This window comes from Ictalurus punctatus, chromosome 8 (genome assembly GCF_001660625.3).
Source record: "Ictalurus punctatus breed USDA103 chromosome 8, Coco_2.0, whole genome shotgun sequence".
Lineage (NCBI taxonomy): Eukaryota > Metazoa > Chordata > Actinopteri > Siluriformes > Ictaluridae > Ictalurus > Ictalurus punctatus.
Genome location: NC_030423.2, coordinates 17,908,433 through 17,924,289, shown reverse-complemented (window position 1 = coordinate 17,924,289; position 15,857 = coordinate 17,908,433). Strand labels below are relative to the sequence as shown.

At 37.4% G+C, this 15,857-nt stretch overlaps 1 protein-coding gene across 1 annotated transcript in view; it reads left to right on the top strand.

Moving 5' to 3' along the window:
- dock4 (dedicator of cytokinesis 4) overlaps positions 1–15,857 on the top strand; it is a 90,551-nt gene that overhangs the window by 28,181 nt on the left and 46,513 nt on the right. Inside the window, exons 7-16 of the mRNA XM_017473794.3 lie at positions 232–316; positions 2,667–2,818; positions 4,737–4,818; positions 7,064–7,124; positions 7,781–7,913; positions 9,959–10,047; positions 12,601–12,726; positions 14,562–14,686; positions 14,985–15,147; positions 15,642–15,748. Coding sequence (XP_017329283.1) covers positions 232–316; positions 2,667–2,818; positions 4,737–4,818; positions 7,064–7,124; positions 7,781–7,913; positions 9,959–10,047; positions 12,601–12,726; positions 14,562–14,686; positions 14,985–15,147; positions 15,642–15,748 — 1,123 coding nt within the window. The remainder of the gene's footprint in view (positions 1–231; positions 317–2,666; positions 2,819–4,736; positions 4,819–7,063; positions 7,125–7,780; positions 7,914–9,958; positions 10,048–12,600; positions 12,727–14,561; positions 14,687–14,984; positions 15,148–15,641; positions 15,749–15,857) is intronic.

Here is a 15,857-nt window from a genome sequence, read left to right as displayed (position 1 = left end):
AAAAGCATACTGATAGTACTTTAGTGTTGATGATGATGTGGTGAACTGCGATGTACTGATGCAACCCTGCACAAGGCATTTGTACTGTATGTAGGGCATGATGCGGATGTAAGTTGTTGTTTTGTATTATTTTAGACAGCTTTCCTGTGTTCCCATTCTGAAGATTTGGTTAATGTAAATTGATGCTGTAAACTAGTTCTAAGTGTGCGTGTGTGTGTGTGGGTTTTATAGGCAGCTGGGATTGGATCTGGTCCCCAGGCGGGACTTCAGTATGGTAGACCCAGATGAGATCAGCGTCACCGAGCTCTATCGCCTGGTTAGTTTTGCACACACCCACACACACATACATACACAATACTCATGAGTCACCCTTCCACTGCTGCCCGAGGTCTATATTGCGTTACCACGGCAACTGCAACCCGGTCTGACGCCACAGCCCCCAGTCCTGTTCTTCTATGCGCTTTGTTTAACACACACACACGCACACACAGACACAGCGAGTCATGCTTGCAAAGGAAAATGATAGTAATTAAGTACATTAAGTGGCTGTTTGCAAACTTGCATTATTTCAGTACTCCCATTGTGTTCATGTACAGTACAGGGAGCACACTATACACACTCACAGTGTGGCTTAAGCTGCTTAATTTCACACTTTAGATTATAAAAATGAGAAGCATTAGGAAAGAAAAAAAAGATCCAAAAGCCATTAAAACTTCAGAGTCCCTTTTTCTCTTCTAATAGATGTTAGGTGTCTGACCCTATCGCTCACCATGCAGTCAGTGTTAAACACCTCAGGCTGTTTTAATTTGCGTCTCTAATTGAACAGGTTTGATGTAAAATTATTGCCATTCTGTTGGATATAATGATGTGTCATGCTAAACCCTTGATCATTTTACGAGCGTTCTCTATTTAGCATTGCCAAGGTCTTGCCATAATAATGACGTTGCCATAAAAGGCCTTTATGACAGTTCCGGTGAACATGACTGAAATAAGATGCTTGTACAAAGAGGAAAAATACATTTTATCTTATAAAAACAGATCTATGCATCTTTTTCTCCTCCTGTAGTACTTCATCAGCTGTCACCTCACTATCCCCGAGCTCAGAGTGTAGCCAACTGCTTAGTAGGTTTAAAACAGAGACCAGGAAAATGCTTGATCCCGATTGGTTCATCCTGTTTGTCACCATAGCAGCTTGTAGCCAATAAAATGTGATTAAACAAAGTAAGGAATGCGTTGATTTGTTTAGGGTGGTTAAGTATGGGAACATAATGCTAACTTTGTTATATAGAATTTTGTATAGCGCACGTATACAGTATATATGACTTTGAAGAGCTCAGTGCACTGTATGTACGTTATGTCACACACCAATGAATAATCATTTTGAATTTGGGGTTCAAACCATAAATCATCCCCAGCTACACATATGTAATCATCGACAGGCTTGGGGAGCAACTGAATACATGTAACAGCGCTACGTAATCAGGATACAAAAAACTGATAACTGTAATCTGTTACAGTTACGTCAAAAAACAAAGTAACGCATGAAGGTGAAGCGTTGTTGTGTACAGCATCAAATGGCTGCTTGACAATAGAGTTGAAACAATGCCCATAGACATATATGGTCATTTTTTATTTCATGTTATTGCATTGCTTCATATAACATGGCCATTCAAAAGAATGTAGGAAATAATGTAAAACGTGGGCAGACTGAAACCAATTTTATTATTTATATATATATGTACGTATGTATGTATGTATGTCTTTTTCAGTGTATTAAAGTCTGCATTCATAGTAACACTGTTCTGAACGCTGTTAAGACCCCCCCCCCCCCTAAATTAATTAATTAATTAAAAAGATAAAATAAAATAAAACAACTGAGCGTAATATGGTCACCCTAACTTTTGTGATGTAACGTTACCCGCATTCAGGGACAGTGATGTTTCATTTATTTATTTTATTTTTATTAAAATAAATCCGAACATCGTACATGTTTTAAACTTAAAATAAGCTCTAAATAAAAGTATTTTCACTCATATTTCTTTTCTCTTGACTTCATTTTCACACGTGGCCTTGAACTAATCCAAAAATAATCGGATTACATTACTTTCATATTGTGATACTTTGATTACGTTACTGGTTGCATTTTTTACAAAGTAAATTGTAACTGTAATGGAATACATTTTAAAAGTTACCCTCCCGACCCTGATCGTTGACAATAACATAATGAAGAAGAAAAATGCAGAACTCACATGCTCACATTGTGCTTTCCTCATGCATCAGTCTGAGCACAAAGAAAATCTGAGAATCAGGAAATCTCAGCTTCAGACTGTGAAAGTTTGCAAGGAGATTATTCATTCTTTTTCTCTTTTTTTGTCTTCTCAAGTATAGCCACTGCTGGAACAGATCTGGGTCGCCTCTGCCAGCATCATAATACCATATTATTATACAACCATTTTTGAGCTATTGAGCACAAATAACAAATATTTGTTTTTTGGTCAAACACAACTGTTGCTATTTTGTGTATGAGTAATGTGTAACATGAATGTGTGCATCATTCTACTTAAATATATGTATTACTGTGTCTGTATGTGTGTTTCTTTAATCTAGCGTTTAATCTATAGTTTCCGTGATATGTTTAGAAGCTTATAGTCATGTGTTTTGGTCAGATGGAGAGGCGGCACCGTAAGCGAGAGCTTCCGCCTCAGGCCAACATGCATCACCTGTTCCTGCAGACCAACAGCTTGCTGAACTGCAGCCTGGCCGAAGAGCTCGAGGTCTTCTTCTTCATCTACGACAGCAGGGAGATGCGACCGATCAGGTAGGGGCCGTGCATACAGGAACTGACCAGAACTCAGTACTGCAGGGAAACTTGAACTCTTGTAGGTCACGTGAATTATTTTGGTCCCAAGGTCGTCCCGAAAACGGACTTACGGTAGATCCACCACATTAAAGCACATTTTCGGAGGTTTTTAAAGCACATTTAGTTTTGCTTTTGTAGCACCACTTTGCATGAATGTTTTATTAAGGTTCGTTCCATCAACCGCTGGTTAAAGGTCATCTTTATACGTTCCATCTCAGCCACACCTCAGGCAAAATCCACATGTCTGGACAGAACGTATAATGAATGGAGTCAATAATGAATAATGAATGGAGTCAACACGTTGACCCAGATTTTGTCTGAGTGCCATGAATGATGGATTGGAAAAACTTTATTGGGTTTGTGATTTCTAGAGATGGCTTTTCTCAATGAATTAAAAATAATTGACTGCTACAGTATGTTGGTAAACTTGAGTAAAGTTAGTGTATTTGCTCTTGTGGAGACATGTTTTTGTTTATTTATTTATTTAGAGCCTAATTGTGTAGCATTTAATTGCTGTCACTATGGAGCAGTTCTATGCTAATTAAAAAATACTTGAGGACGGAATCATGAGTCTTTTTGTTTTTGTCGTCATTGATACGGTGAAGTTTTCTGTATAGAGTAAAATCCCCAGTGTAAATTTAACACCCAGAGTGTTGACTGTACACCCTACAGTGTTTAAATAAGTCCATTGGACACAAATAAAACACTCTGGGTGTTAATTCAACACTAGGGATTTTACTGTATTTTACTATATCAATGACTACAAAAACAAAAAGACAAAAAAAAAAAAATAATTCAGCTTGTGAAATTATCGAGAAATCACAAAGCCAGCCCTCCCTTATGAGAAAACTTAAAGTTACAGCTTTACCTCTGACTGCTACAAAGTGCTAACACTGGAGACTCCTTCCAAAAAATGTACAATAAACATCACCTCACATAAAATGTCATTATATCAACGATCAGCTCGTGGAGTTTAAGTCCATGTGTGAGTTGTTACTACAGAAACGATAAGGTATTGGAACGAGCGTGTTAATAGCATTTAAACCTGTGAGTTGAGTTCCAGCCTGCACTACTGACACTATTGACTGTTGTTCTAAAAAATGAATGAACACCTTCTGACCAATCAGAATCAAGAATTCAACAGCACTGTTGTATAAACGCATATAATATACAAAAATATTATCTGGTCATTTATGTTTGTTTTTGGTTCTAAATTGGCTGAATAATTGTAAACAAAATAAAACAATGTATTATACAAAATAATAATGAGATTGTAAAATAATCTCATCATTTTAGCCATGGTTATCATGCCATGTTCAGCTATGGGGATGTTTTCAGGAGAGGAATTCAGTCACCTGACATGCAACTGTGTTCTTCAAGTGTTCAGTTCAAGTGTCCATCTCTCTCTTTTATTGATTGATTCTCAATTGCAGTCGGTCTCTATCTGTCACTATATCACACACACACACACACACACACACACATTCACACCCTGGGTTGATGCCTGGATGTGAGTGATACACAGCCGTGCAGTCCTCTTCATGTAGTCTAGTGAATTATTCCATGTGAGTAAATGCCCAAGGGGCTATGAAGATCTGCACAGACACACATGGAGGTGGGAGAGGTGTGTGTGTGTGTGCGTTTTGTTGTGGTGGATTTTGGACCATCAGGCCTCTCCTTGGAATTAACGCACATCAAGGATTCCAGGAGAAGCTGTTTATACATGCAGAGACTGACACATTCTCCGTTCTCACACTGAGGCACTCTTCAGTGAGTCAAGCTCAACTCTAGCTCAAGGTGACTTTTTGAAATTCTGACTCTGTCTCTGTCATTGTCTGTCTTTGTGCGTCTGTCTGTTTCTCTCTCTGTACTGCAGCGAAAGGTTTTTGGTGCGCCTCAATAAGCAGGGGGTTCCTAAGTCACCGGAGAAAACAGAAAGGCAGTGCACGCTCTTTGTCGTAAGTGCTCTGATGGGTTTTTTTCCCTTTAGTACCCCATCTCCTGTGCTCTGACTGCTTGACACTGAAAACATGTTTTCTCCTGTAGTCAAAAAGTGCTTCAAGATACTGCTGCTTTGTGCAATCCAAAGCCATGATTTAATAGATTTTGTTGAATGTAAGAGATGCAGCTTTGAGCATAGATATGGTTGCCAAGGTCAAACCATATCTGTGGGATTTGAGTTCATTTTCACTGTTTCACTAAATGCAGGAGGATTTACAGGGGAAAAAAAAGGAGGACAAGAATTTTGGGGGCTTTTTACCACTGCACAAAAACACCTGGAACTGAAACTGTTTTTAACATTAACCACCAATCCAGTACCATAGGCTCCAGTTGTATGGATTTTGGCACCTGCCCCGGACACGCTAATGGTATTTTGGGGGCGGGGCTAGCACTACAGTTTGGCGCAGATTGCTTACGCATACCCCATCACACAAAATCTGCAACACCATATACTGAAAATTTGACACTGAAACATTGCGCTGAATTATTTCTCAAACGGCACAAACAAAAAAAATTATAATAATTTGGCACTTTTCTATAACGCAAAACACGAAGGAGCAGAAATGAATGAACGCATGAATGAGCAGAAATACCTTTTGTTTTCTGATAATACAGTAGGCGTTGCAAACTTCAGTTTCAGGTTTTTAGTGCATTGATGACAACAACCTTAGGTTCAAATTGGAATAATTTTCATTTCACCACAGAACAGATTTATTTTGTCAGATATTGTCACTGTGATTGATGGAATTTGATTTGGGGGAAAAAAGTAAACTATTTACAGCTCTTATGTCAGTAATTCTAAGATGGACCCACAATAAATTAATAAATTATTGAAGCATGGTGTTATAGGAAAATATAAAACTTCACAACTGTGAAGTGGTGATTATTTTCCAGTATAGCATGGATTTTTTTGTTTCTCTTATAACAAAGCAATTTGCCAAGCATTACAATATTTTATTAATTAAATAACAACACTTTTTATTTGTTTGTAGTTGCATTTAATGCTATGGAACATTCTGGAAGCAAATTCGTGCCTGTTATTACTTGCATTTTAACAGGAACTAACTTGTTTCCAGGAAGTTCCACAATATAAAATTATAGCTGTTATTACTTACATTATAACATATAAACAGTTGTTCCGTCACCTTCTTTAGTTACTATAGAAACGATAACGTATTAGAATGTGTGAATTAATATTAGCCTTGCAGCCATAACTACTGTTTAAAGCTTCTGTTATGTAAGGGATAACACACGACAGACCATGTGGTTATAAGAAAATAATGCCCAGTCGGGATGTGATGTGCACGTGGGTTATTTTTGTGCAACAGCACATTTATTCCACATTTATACCACAGTCATTTGCATACGATTACGATGTTTCATTTATTAATGGATGAAATGTCGCACATTTTAACAGTTAATAGTTAGATCTAATGTTGTGGAACATTTGAGAGACAAGTTAGTTCCTGTTCTCACTTACGTTATAGTCAACAGTTATTCCCTCACCAGCCTCTCTCTGCCTCTCTCTCTCTCTCTCTCTCTCTCTCTCCCCTATCTATCTCTATCTCTCAAAAAACGCAGCTTGTTATTTTACCAAGAAATTGGAACATGTAAACTCCTGTCCTTCTGTCCTGAAGTCTTGTGCTGATAAACTTCGCAAAGCACAGAGACTGTTACAAAGCGTTTTCAACCTTAACTGTTAAATAAATGTAAATAAAAACGTCACCACATCAACGATTATGCATTTTACTTTGTTGAACAACACGTTTTTAAATCTGTTTATTATTATCCTTAGATTATGTGGAGCATCCATCGTACAAACCCCTTTGAATGAGCTGTTACTTTAGAAACAATAGAATAGCAATAATGTGCATCTTCTGACCAATCAGATTCGAGCATTCAACCATGCTGTACCACAGAAAATTCATCGACAGTTTCTGACCAATCAGATTCGAGAATTCAGCAGCGATGTGGTGAAAAACTATAACGACTTTAACGCTGGCGTGTTTCTGCATCATAATAATCACCTGTCATTACCGTTACACTTCAAATAGTCTTGGTAGAAAATAATGTAAAACAAAAGCCAAGGTTTTCTTAATTCCTGGTTTTCTGGTTCTTGTTTTTCAATGTGCAGTGGAGAAAAAAATCAACTTTGTGACATGTTTTGAACAGTGTTGAATAAAACATTTGTCTTTCTTTAAGGATTTGGGAAGTAGCGATCTCCGCAAAGATGTATATGTTGTAGCTCATATTTTTAGAATAGGTAAGAGCTGCTGTCCCCGACGAGTAATCTTTTCCTTAAAGTGACCTATCACAATGCCTTTTGAGTGACATGAAACCTCACATAATATGCTGTGACAGTCCAAACGAACACTTCGTATAAAAATCAGTATGATTCATTTGGACATGCATTCCAATGACTGTCAAGGTCTATAATGGCAGGTTTTATTACGTGATTCCATGTAGGCAAACTGATAAGCCACTTCAAGTTAAGTGTGACTGGTATACTGTCTTTTCTGTAAACGCTCCATCAGTGTGTATTGAGTAGCTATCGTGTGATGACATGCATGACATGCATCGATTTGTAACCTCATATCACTCAGTGGTATTGGTGTCTACGTGGCGTTGCCAGTTTCCATTTGCATGCGTGTGTCATTTCACTGTGGACTGGTAAGTGCTTGTGTGTATATGTTACTGTTCTGGTAAATCTTCACAGATTCTGTTCTGTCATAAATCAAGCAAACAGCTGACATGCAGTGTGATGTACCATGTCAGTCTGATGTAGAGATTTAGGACAGAACTTTGACTACATCCCAGTATTTGTGATGCTTGTAACCAGGTTCTGCTGTTCTATATTATTAATTTTTTTTTTTTTTTTGGTTGCATTTTTGTGAACCTGGCTGCTCGTGTGACCCGCAGGGCGAATGGTTGCTGGCGAGAAGAAGTCTGTGAGTAACACGCAGTATAGACGGCCGTTTGGTTGCGCTGTGATCAACGTGTGTGATCTGCTGACAGCCGACTGCAAGGACGAGCACCTGCTCAAAGTTTACTCGTGAGTCCAGCTTCTCTCTTTGGAATATACAACATAGAAATATAAGGACTTTTTGAACATATGAGGTTTTTAATGTAATTTAATTCAATTTTGTTTGTTTGGTGATTTTAGCAAGAAACATTGTCACAAAGCAACTTTATAGAAACCTGGATATCGATTTTGATCCCTAGTGACCAAGCTAAAAACTTGCTGAGACGACATGAAGGAGAAATCTTGAAGTAATCAGACTCGAAAAATCCTCTAAAACTGGATAGTGGGATTATAAACCAATCAGCCATAACATTAAAACCACTGATGGGTGAAGTGAATAACACTGATTATCTGGTTACAGTGGCACCTCTCAAGGGGTGGGATATATTAGGCAGCAAGTGAACAGTCGGTTCTTGAAGTCGATGTGCTGGAAGGGGCTGTGTAACCACAGACCAATTCCGATGCTGACTCCTGTCCACTGCCGAAAGCATCTCTAATGGGCAGGTGAGCATCAGAACTCGACCATGAAGCAACAGAAGAAGGTGGCCTGGTCTGATGAATCATGTTTTCTTTTAAATCATGTGGACAATGGTGTGTGTGCGTCACTTAACTGGGGAAGACATGGCACCAGGATGCACTATGGGAAGAACGCAAGCTGGCAGAAGCAGTGTGATGCTCTGGAAAATGTTCTGCTAGGAAAACCTTGGGTCCTGGCAGATGTTACTCTGACACGTACCACCTACCTAAACATCGTTGCAGACCAAGTACGCCCCTTCATGGCAATGCTATTCTGTAATGGCAGTGGGCTCTTTCAGTAGGATAATGCTCCCTGCCACACTGCAAAAATTGTTCAGGAATGGTTTGAGGAACATGATAAAGAGTTCAAGGTGTTGGTCTTCAAATCGCCCAGATCTCATTCTGATTGAGCTTCTGTGGGATGTGCTGGACAAACAGGTATGATCCATTGAGGCCCCACCTCACAACTTACAGGATCTGCTGCTGGTGTTTTTTGGTTCTAGATACCACAGCACCCCTTCAGAGGTCTTGTTGAGTCTATGCCTCAACAGGTCAGAGCTGTTTTGGCTGCACAAGGGGGAACTACATAATATTAGGCAGGCAGTTTTAATGTTATGGCTCATCGGTGTAATTAGGTATAGGAGGGTAAAGACAAACAACACCAAGGGTGTTGAAAGGATGTTTAGTGTGAGCAGATTGTGAATAAATGTCCTGGGATGAGCACACAGTAGTCTTTATGATTACAGCAGCAGTAACAGTATCAAGGTGAGATTATCCACTAAAGCCAGGGTGACACGACATAAACTTTCGTCAGTGTAATGGTTCAGCCAATACATGCTTAGTGTCAGAGGTTTGCCTCTTTAGTTTTTCCCTGGAAAATGATGTAGCTGATGTAGCTAATAGGTAATGTACTTAATGTACATCCATGATCAAATCTTCACATTGCCAACCTATGTGATCTCATTTTTAAATAAACAATTTTGTAAGATAGTATATACAATTTTAGTTCAGAGTGTAATTATATTGTCATCTTCATCACTTCCAGCTTTCTTTTACAATTCCACCTGTACACTTTGGGACTTTGTTGATATGTAATGTTATAATACCAAATTGCACTTTTTTAAAAAAAAGTTATTTTGATTGTCCAAGATTGCCATCTTCAACATTATAGCATTCAGTTACACTGTGAAGTTTTGCACATTTTTTGAAGATTTGAAATAGAATTCCATCATGTATAAGTCTTGTAACACTAGTACCAAAAAACCCCCACAGCACCAACTAAAAAACAAACAAACCCAAAACAAACAAACAACAAAAAAATCTTAATGCCTAACCAACTATATTTGGGCTGCATTTGAATTTTTTGATTGAACCACTTTCTCGTTGGGAAATTGAACCTATTATTCCTTAAATGAATGACTACTTTTTCCAACTGTTAGTACATTCCTGTAGTTATTAGCAACTCGGCGCTTGTATTTATTTGGTCAGTCAGAAGTACTGTATGTCACCTAAGTTTGTGTTTCTGTGTGCATGTGAGTGATGATATTACGTTTTTGCAGATGCAACACTGAAAGCGAGTGGTATCAAATACATGACAACATTATTCGGAAGGTCAGTTCCCGATACAGCCAGGTCAGCTCCGGCACAGGTCAGTCCTGTCTACATCTTATTTATATTCCTGAATACTACACATGATTTATTTATTTATTTATTGTCATTTGTGTTAACAAAATGCCAGTTTATGATAAAACTATCAGAATTAAGCCTAATGGGAATGTTTACATTTAATCAGCTGAGGAATAGAGCTGCTTCACTTGAACAAATATCCTCTGTAATGAGTAGAAATCCCAAGCAACTCTTTGTTCTGTGTTTTCTCACTGTTTAGGAGCTTTACTGTACATTATGTATTTTACATTAATGACTGTACAACATCATTTTACTGTAAACCGGGACCGACTTTTCAGCAGTGTGGAAATAAATGAGAAAAATAGGCGTATTGAACAAGGCTGCGTGGGAAGAGAGCTGTAATCCTTTCAGCTTATTCTGCCAGACTGGAGCTCAGTGACTCCCCATCAACTGATTAACGAGCAATTCATTCGCCCAAAAATTCAATTATGCTAAATGGAGCTTTTCTAACCGTCATCCATTAAACACCAATTATCGGTCTTGTGTATGTTAGCTATCAATACATGCTAGAAGGGCCTATCGACCAGTGACAGTAAGCACATCGGTTGCTTAGGCTTTTCTGCTTTATCTCTCCTTTTGGGTAGCTTATCAAGAGAGGGACATCTGCTGTCAATTTGTTAATATTAGTACTGATCATTTTGACAACAGTAAAAGTTTATCAGCCTTAACCTAACAACCCATTTTGTATGATATCCAAGGCAAATGTTATTTGTCCTTTTGAGACTTTGTGAATGTGTTGGCCTCCTCTCTCCTCTGTTAACAATGGTTCTCAAAGTGGGGTCTAGTCAGGGGCGCCATGATTTTTTATTTTTATTTCTTTACAATCCACCTGTTTGCCTGGTTACATGAATTGAGCAGGTTTAATCCAAACCTCACTAACTGAAAACCATGTAGACCAGTGGTCACCAACCCTATTACTGGAGATCTACCTTCATGAAGACTTTAGCTACAACCATAATCGTGCTCACCTGACCATCTAATCACTGCCTCAAGAAGTTCTTGATCAACTGAGACAGGTGTAATAGATTTTGGTTGGAGGTGAAACCTGCAGAAAGATACTGTAGATCTCCAGGAACAGGGTTGGTGACCACTGATGTAAAGTATAAACAATGTCAAGTTGGACTGAATTTTCCAGAATAAAAAGTTGTTTGGCTCCAGTACATAGCCAAATTTTACTGTGCAAATTAGGAGCTTAATATTTAGACATTCAGTACAAAACTGTGTTGAAGGGGTCAGTGGAGTTTATTTTACAATCAGGGTCCCTAGCCTCAAAATGATTGCTGAATGTTGTTCATTTATTTCCAATTACCTCCACTCTTGTACCCTTGTAAACAAGTAAAGTGTAAAACCTGATATTTTATATACATATATATAAAACAAAAGTGAAACTAACAGCTAGTTAGCCAATATGCTTGCCTTAGCTACTTTTCTTATAGTTGGTCTGGATCACGTTTTAACTAATAAGAACCCAGAAAAGAATGATGACACCCAGAAATCATTATAGCATCAATTTTCTTTTTAATAAAATGTTTTTATAATTTATTTCACCATTCTTAATTGCATCTCTTTTGCATCACTAGCTATTGTAGCAAAGCTTAAATTTGCATCAAAGACATTATTTTTCTGTGGGAGGAATAGGTTTGGTAACATATTTACCTGTGAATAATATAATTAGTGATTTAGTGTGTAAGATACAAGTGGGGTATCTTAGAAAGCAACACAGTGTGTGTTCAGAGGTACGCTGTAAGCCACATTGTCTGTGGTTGTGTTTTATGGGGGAGGAAGTGTAGTATCTTATGTAAGAATGTCTCACTGTACTGCTAATCTAAATAATATAATACATATGAATGGATTTGTGTTGCTGAGTGACCATGTGTGGGAAGTGCCTTTGCAATGTTATGAAATAAAAGTGGCCACAATTAGGCTTTGTGCTCAGATGCAAAGATTAGTTAGATTACTGTAGATAGACATAGATAAGGTTTCTGTTTCATGTAATTTAGCTATAGTTAGATGGGTGGCTGTATCTTTATTGGAGAATGATGAAAGAGACAAAGAGAGCAGCTAAATGGTTCCTGTATAATTCAAGCATGTAGGAAAAATGTTTAGCAGATAAAAGTCACATCAATTAGTAAAATGGCTGAAAGAATTTCTGATGAAATTTTCATCTGGATGAAACTGTTCTACATTAAGACTTACAGTTTGATTAAAAACTATATTTTGGTGATTCCTTGAGGCTTCAGAGTCTAAATGATCATCCCTACAGACAAAAGGTAACTCTGCTGCTAATTATTATTAATGGGTAATACTACATATTTCTCAAAATTATTAGGTACTATAAAGATTAGCTAAAATGGTGCAGATTGTTTTGGATTTCATTTATGGTCCTTCCTGAAAATGATTTCCATTTGCTGTTTTAAACTGCCTGAGCTCTGCACTCTGCTTTCGAGCATATCGGATTAGAGGTATTGCGTTTTAAGTGATTATATTTTGCCTGTGCTTGTTCTTGTTCCTGCAGGACTCGCTGTTTCACTGCAGTTGCTGCACGGAGACCTGGAGCAGATTCAGAAGGAATACATGCGTCTCTTCACACGCAACGTTTCCATCACAAGGAGGCTTGGCTTCTCTGAGATCATCATGCCAGGTGAGATAAAAGCTTTTTGGATGCATCATGTGAACAGCATTTTTTTCTTCTTGATTTTAATTTAACTTCACGTCATTGAAAATTTTGCTGTAACTCAATCCAAGGTCATATGCAGATCCAGTATTTTAATATTTCCATTTGTGTCTGCTTACATTCTGTTTTATTTTTAACTAAGAAGCGTATTTATGAACAATTTGAAGGTACTAGATGGTAGATAGGGAACAGTGACACTATGCTGTAATGGCAAAACAGCAGAGAATTTGTGGCAGACCAATGCTAATCTTCCAATAATTACATTTACTTTTTACCCTTTAAAGTAGTTGATCGGCCAAATTTGGTTTCAAGAAGTTAAGATGTCTTAACTAAGATTTAATTTAAATTTCAATGTAATTTTGAAATTTGCTTTTGCAAATTTTTGTGCAAATGCAGACTGCTCATGAGGCTTCTCATGTCTCGTGTATAGCAGCAATAAGGGACGCTGTTGTCTACTGTATGTTGCCATTATAGCATTTGTATAATTCTATTTTTTCATGTCTCATTTGATGTGTCTCTTAACATGCCATTTTTTCTATCTATCCACACATTTGTCCACAATTTACATGTCTTTATTGGTTTTCACACTCTCCCATGGCTCACGTGGGACTTGCCTCAGCTTGTGTTGACGCAGTGATGAGAGGTCATGCCCAGATTTAGTGTTAGATAGAGTCACTTTATTTGGAGTGAGAGGTGCCAGTAGTCATTATACTTCATGAAATACAGCTGAACTCACGTTTTTGATTTTATAATCTAAGAGGAAAGTTGTGAAATTGTGTTGTTCAAACGATATGAAACACTGTCTAATACAGCCTTGTTGTATTTATTAAGTTAATTTAATGTTGAAAATGAGTGGCTTGTATTGTATTACATATCAGGAAAAGTATATTAAGCTTACTTGACGTACCTAAGCTTGAAGTACAATATTTTAAATAATATATACAATATAATTACAATATTCTAGATGTAATAATATTTTACAATTATGTAGTTTGTAGTGTAATTTGCTTTACATGTGTGTTTTACTGTGCTGATTTATTGTTTCTATATTGCAAATGTAAATGCACATTTGTACATTAGTTAACTCACATATTCAAAATGCTTATAAGCCAATTTAGAATCACTATAAACAAGCAACATTCGGCTCATATGAGAATGTTCAAATGGAAGCCCTAAGAGGCCATGCATTATTATTTTTTTCTTTCTTGTTTTCTCATGTTCATGACTTCATTTTCTCGTGATCACGACATAACAAAAAACTGTTTTCTCATGATCTCAACTTAATTTTCTCTTGATCTCGACATAAAAAAAGCTGTTTTCTTACAACATAATTTTTTCATGAGAAAATCTCGCACCTTGTGAATGGGGCTGGTGTTGAATGCACGTTGGCATCTTCGCCATCGCCATCATTAATGTAATAATCGCCGCTGTAGAGATGGACTTTATCTCTGCATTAAGAGAGAGGGGTGTCCCCTTCTCAAGTGTCTGACACTAATGTGGAAGTCGTCGATCATTGACAGACATAGAGCTATTTCATCTTGAGTGAGTCCCTAATCAAAGTAAAAACTAATTTGTTCATCAGTCACAGGTGTGTATATATATATATATATATATATATATATATATATATATATATATATATATATATATATATATATATATATATATAAGCTGTATTTATAAATGAAGGAGGAAAACATAATCTCATCTGGACACTCATTTTAAAAAACAAAACCTTGAATGTGTTTTCTGTTGCGTCTGCCAAATGCTGTAAATGTAAATGTTGTGGGTTTTGACTGCAGGAGAAATCAGGAACGACCTCTATGTGACCCTGGAGAGAGGGGAGTTTGAGAAAGGGGGGAAGAGCGTGGCGAGGAACGTGGAAGTCACCGTGTATCTGCTGGGAGCTGATGGCCAGGTACTGAAGGTAAAACATACTACAGGAATATGAGCAGGAATCCATCTATATGAGAACACATTCAAGAAATTGTCTAAAATATTGATTGCTTAGTTTCACCCTGTCTTACCCTTTCTACATTTAGTCACATTTACATTTACAGCATTTAAGCACACACCCTGATCCAGCGTGACTTACAGAAACCCTTTGTAGTCTCTATTCAAAACACATCCTATGCTACTTGACTGGCTCAGGGGCTTAATGTACTATTAGTCTATAAACCCTTTTGGGAAGGTTAATACAGTATATGTTTTGCTCTCTTTTGTAGGGTCTGGTGTTTTCAGGTTCAGGTGAGCCCGGGATGGATGAGTTCCACTCATTTGTCCTGTACCACAGTAACAGTCCTCGCTGGTCAGAGCAGATCAAGCTGTGTGTTCCTCCTGAGCTGTTCAGACTTGCTCACCTGCGCTTCGAGTTCAGACACTGCTCCAGTAAGAGCTCACACTCCATGACTTTGACAAAAAAAAAAAAACGATACAATCAGTGTTTAAAAAGGAGACATACAAAAATGAGAGTAATTAAAAACAGAACAAAAAAAATTTACTTTAAAAAAACAATAGAAGAATCATAAAATTCTCAAATAATACATCAGTGTACACAATTTCTAGTTTGAAGGATTTATTGAGTCATTGCAGTACTACATTGCTGCCTGTTGTTGTTTATAACCAGGAATTCTAGGGTTTAAAGCAGTAGTAATACTACTGAATGGTATGCATTAATGACAGACTCAGTAACGATTCCTAATTTAGTGTATATAAAGACTTATTTAGTGTATAGACATATTCTTCATTATGTTTGTTTGGTTAGTATTCAGTCTCTGTGTTACTTTGATATGCGCTGCTTTGTTAGTAACTTTCATGTAAATACCGTTCTTAGAGTTAAGCTAAAACTGTGATGCTAAAATACTTGGTTTCTGATCTTTTAGCGAAGGAGAAGGGAGAGAAAAAGCTGTTTGGTTTCTCATTTGTGCCGCTCATGCAAGAGGACGGGAGAACACTGCCTGATGGCACTCATGAACTCATCGTCCACAAGGTATAGTGTGGATATGGATATGCCTATTTGTATTAAAGGAATACTCCAGGGTTTTTCAAACTAATCTTTATGTACTGCATCAGTTGTGTGATTACTACAGACAAGTATT